At 45.9% G+C, this 4,873-nt stretch overlaps 1 protein-coding gene across 1 annotated transcript; it reads left to right on the top strand.

Annotated features, from left to right (window-relative positions):
• The first annotated feature begins 262 nt into the window (after positions 1 to 262).
• Positions 263 to 4,150, top strand: LOC117556142 (protein ANTAGONIST OF LIKE HETEROCHROMATIN PROTEIN 1-like). Its single transcript, XM_034231391.1, has 3 exons — positions 263 to 575; positions 1,201 to 1,764; positions 3,955 to 4,150. The coding sequence occupies exons 1-3, from the start codon at positions 280 to 282 to the stop codon at positions 4,148 to 4,150; spliced, it is 1,056 nt and encodes a 351-aa protein (XP_034087282.1). The 5' UTR covers positions 263 to 279.
• The last annotated feature ends 723 nt before the right edge of the window (positions 4,151 to 4,873 follow it).

Here is a 4,873-nt window from a genome sequence, read left to right as displayed (position 1 = left end):
TGAAACTTTAACAAAATAAATAACTCTGTTACCTCTAATCATTAACCCATGTTTGTATCATTGAGTTAACTCCGTGTGTTGCTGCTAGCATACATAACACCTGACGTGGAAAAGTTACGGCCCGTCTACACTACAGGCGTCGAAAAAGCTTGAAGCTGGGCGTGTCTGAGGCTTGGCGCTTTCTCGCGCCCAAGGCGACCAACAACCAATCAGGAATCTCCCGCCCGCCCCCAGCATACAAAGCAAAAAAAAAGCCCGGTTCTCTACACTATTGCCAAAATGGATGCCGGTTTTGTAGCAACGGTAGCGTTGGTTTATGCAATGTCTCGCAGGAGGCCACGTATAGTGCGTCGCTGTTGGGTACATACAATACTCAGAAAACGTCTGCAACGGGGGGAATACCACGTTCTTGTCCAAGAGCTCCGCCTGGATGGTGTACTGTTTCAGCAGTACTTCAGGATGAGCAAAGACGCGTTCGACGAGTTGCTCGGAAAAGTCGGTCCACTGATTGCAAAGGCAGACACCCGTATGCGTTTGTCAATCGGACCCGCCGAGCGACTCGGCATCTGCCTACGGTACGTTTTGTGTATTTCTACTTCTTTAATATGACTCTGTATATAAAGAGAGAGAATGCATGCAATGGATGAATGAAGTCTGTGATGTAGTTCAGATGAATGGCATTAATTAAGATAGCTAGGTAAACGCAGTATTGCTCCCCTGTGTGTGTGTGTGTGTGTGTGTGTTTGTTTGTGGTCTGTGTGTGTCTGTGGTGTGTGTGTCTGCCTGTGGTGTATGTGTGTGTCTGTGGTGTGTGTGCCTGTGGTATGTTGGTGTGTGTGTCTGTGATGTGTGTGTCTGTGGTATGTTGGTGTGTCTGTGATGTCTGTGTGATGTGTGTGTCTGGTGTTTGTGTCTGCCTGTGGTGTGTGTGTCTGTGGTGTATGTGTGTGTCTGTGATGTGTGTGCCTGTGGTGTGTCTGTGATGTGTGTCTGTGATGTGTGTGTGTCTGTGGTATGTTGGTGTGTTTGTGGTGTGTGTGTCTGTGTGATGTGTGTGTCTGTGGTGTTTGTGTCTGCCTGTGGTGTATGTGTGTGTCTGTGATGTGTGTGTGTGTCTGTGATGTGTGTGTCTGTGGTGTGTGTGTCTGCGTGGCATATAACTTTTTTTTTTTAAAATCTTGTATATTACTTTTTTCTCAGGTACCTGGCAACCGGTGACTCGTACAGGACCATAGCATTCAGCTATCGGGTCAGGCATGCAACAGTGGCTGTCATCGTCAAGGAGGTTGCGGGTGCCATCTGGACCGCGCTGGTCGAGAAGACCATGCCGGTACCACAGACGGAGGACTGGAGAGCCATCGCTGCTGGGTTCCAGGAGCGCTGGAACTTTCCAAATTGCGTTGGTGCCATTGATGGGAAGCACGTGGTGATCCAGGCTCCGGCAAATTCTGGGTCCCTCTACTTCAACTACAAGTCCAGCCACTCCTTGGTACTGCTGGCTGTCGTGGATGCTGAGTACCTCTTCAGGGTAGTGGATGTCGGAGGTTTTGGAAGGAGCAGCGACGGTGGAGAGAGCCTTAGAGATGGCAGTCTGCATCTACCACCTGACACCGTCATCCCAGGAGGAGAGCGGCTGGGCCTTCTTCCCCATGTGTTTGTTGGAGATGAGGCTTTTCCGCTGCTGGACAACCTGCTGCGTCCGTTCCCTGGACGTCAGCTCACGCGTGAAAGGAGGCTGTTCAACTACCGCCTCAGCCGGGCCAGGTTGGTGGTTGAATGTGCGTTTGGCATCCTCTCATCTCAGTGGAGAATGTTCCGGCGTGTCATCACTAGTGCTGTAGCGACGCGTCGACGTCGTCGACGCGTCGACTTCAAAATATCGTCGACGACATATTTCCGCGTCGACGCGTCGCTACACACACGTGGGTCACCCAAAGCAACAAGCAGTTCGCAATCGCACTTCAAACACAATGGAGACTGAAACGGCTACCACCTCCTCCTCACAGGATTGCGCACGAAGCCCCCAAACGAAAACATCTCGCCCTAGGTCTTCAAAAGCATGGGAATATTTTAAAGTTAGTCCAAAACGCAAAGATATTTATATATTTATATCTCACTGAGACTGCTGCATAGCCTAGCAGAAGCAGCAGCTAGCTGTGGTGGCTACCATTAGCAGCTAGCATTTGCTCTCCGATTTTTTACATAAAATGGAATTATGGATTATAAATTCAAACATTTTTTTAAACATAGACGTTAAAAACCTATGGATTAACCGATTCAGCCGCGTTTTTTCTCATTTTAATGCCATTGAACACGTATTTTGATCAGATTGACAGCTACGGTGGTGAGACGATCTCCCTAGAAGCTCTGTGAAGGTACGTGTTGTGATGACTGTATTTGCTTCCCCTGTCGCGAGTCCGGATCACTCAGTGATGATACTATATACCTACATAATCTGTGGAGTCTCAGTTTTAATCGGATATATTGTATGTGCAGCTACGATAAGTAATAAGGGTACTTTTATCTTGAGTTCTGTGCCAATGTCCGTTAGCATTTTTCGCTCAGGGGTCATTTAGATGCTTCTTGTGAGACTTGTGTTTTGTTTTGGTGAACATGGTTTGTATCGGCAGTTAGCTGAGATTATTTCCGTTAATCTGGTATAACACATTAATAGGTTCTTAAATATTAAGATCCCCTGAGATACAGTATCGTGAAAAAAAAAATTTTACATTACGTTTTTTATGAATTGAACAACAGAAAAATAATCGTTAGATTAGTCGACTAATCGATCAAATAATCGCCCGATTAATCGTTTTCAAAATAATCGTTTCCCCCCAGCACTAGTCATCACCACCAGCCCGGAGGTAACAGAGTTGTGTGTGAAGTAGTGCTGTAGCGACGCGTCGACCACGTCGACTTCAAAATATCGTCGGCGACATATTTCCGCGTCGCCACCATAGACTGTATATATGGTCGCCACACACACGTGGGTCACCCAAAGCAACAAGCAGTTCGCAATCGCACTTCTAACACAATGGAGACTGAAACGGCTACCACCTCCTCCTCACAGGATTGCGCACGAAGCCCCCAAACGAAAACATCTCGCCCTAGGTCTTCAAAAGCATGGGAATATTTTAAAGTTAGTCCAAAACGCAAATATATTTATATCTCACTGAGACTGCTGCTTGACCGGAAGCAGCAGCTAGCTGTGGTGGCAACCATTAGCAGCTAGCATTTGCTCTCCGATTTTTACATAAAAATGGAATTATGGATTATAAATTCAATAATTTATTTATACATAGACGTTAAAAACCTATGGATTAACCGATTCAGCCGCGTTTTTTCTCATTTTAATGCCATTGAACACGTATTTTGATCAGATTGACAGCTACGGCGGTGAGACGATCTCCCTAGAAGCTCTGTGAAGGTACGTGTTGTGATGACTGTATTTGCTTCCCCTGTCACAAGTCCGGATCACTCAGTGATGATACTATGTATCTACATAATCTGTGGAGTCTCAGCTTTAATCGGATATCTTGTATGTGCAGCTATGATAAGTAATAAGGGTACTTTTATCTTGAGTTCTGTGCCAATGTCCGTTAGCATTTTTCGCTCAGGGGTCATTTAGATAGCATTTTAGTTTGCTTCTTATGAGACTTGTGTTTTGTTTTGTGTTGGTAAACATGGTTTGTATCGTCAGTTAGCTGAGATTATTTCCGTTAATCTGGTATAACACATTAATAGGTTCTTAAATATTAAGATCCCCTGAGACACAGTATCGTGAAAAAATTTTTTTTTACATTACGTTTTTTATGAATTGAACAACAGAAAAATAATCGTTCGATTAGTCGACTAATCGATCAAATAATCGCCCGATTAATCGTTTTCAAAATAATCGTTTCCCCCCAGCACTAGTGTGAAGGCCACCTGTGTGTTGCACAACTTCCTCCGCAGGAAGACAATAGGAAGGTCATCACGCACACCTGTCGTCCCTGTCGTCGCAGAGTCGAGTGATGAAGCTCCAACCCTGCGCGATGCACCTATGATGGGCTCAAACAACGCCACACGCCGATCCATTCAACTGCGGGAGACCTTCTGCTCCTATTTGAATGAGGAGGGTGTAGTGTCATGGCAGCATAAAGTGGTGTAGGGTCACCATGGCTCCTCCAAACCAAAAGCTCTTTTAAGAGCTACCCATTTTCTTTAAAGAGCAAATATTCCAAATGAGCCATTTTAAATTATATAACACATAGGTGTGAGCAAGCTCTCTGATTGGTCAATAGGTGTGTTTGATTCCACGATCAAAGAACGGTCAAATAGAACGTGCCTTTTCACAACAAGTCAGTATCCCTTCGCGTCTGAGAAAAACGGGATTGGCTAGCGCTTGTACTGGCGGGAATTGCAAAAACGGGATTTGATTGGCTGACGCCAGCTTCGAGAAAGCATCGAGCCTCAAAAGTTGAACAATGTTCAACTTTTGAGGCTCACGACGCTTGCAACGCCTTGCCAAGCTACCCACAATGCAGTTCGGCGAAGTTTGAAAATATCCTACGTTACCCCATTCAAATGAATGGGCGAAGCGTTGAAAGCATTTTTTGACGCCTGTAGTGTAGACGGGCCGTAACATGGATGGGGCTACGAACCCGGTGCATTCCTCCGTCTGAATGTGGTGCACTTTTGCTAAATGTTTAGACAAATTGCTCGTGTTACCGCCCTTACATGCTAAACTCTTATTGCACTTTTGGCAACGAGCATCGAGACGGGTAAAGTTTAACCACACCTCGGAGCGAGTTCTCTCCGCCATCTCCGCAGTGTGTTGCATACATGATGTAGCAGCTGCGTGTGTGTAAACTGCCCCGCCCCCTCGCACACA

The sequence above is a fragment of the Gymnodraco acuticeps genome, unplaced genomic scaffold (genome assembly GCF_902827175.1).
Source record: "Gymnodraco acuticeps unplaced genomic scaffold, fGymAcu1.1, whole genome shotgun sequence".
NCBI classification, from domain to species: Eukaryota; Metazoa; Chordata; class Actinopteri; order Perciformes; family Bathydraconidae; genus Gymnodraco; species Gymnodraco acuticeps.
The sequence above is the reverse complement of the archived record's forward strand: the minus strand, read 5'-3'. Positions and strand labels throughout refer to the sequence as shown.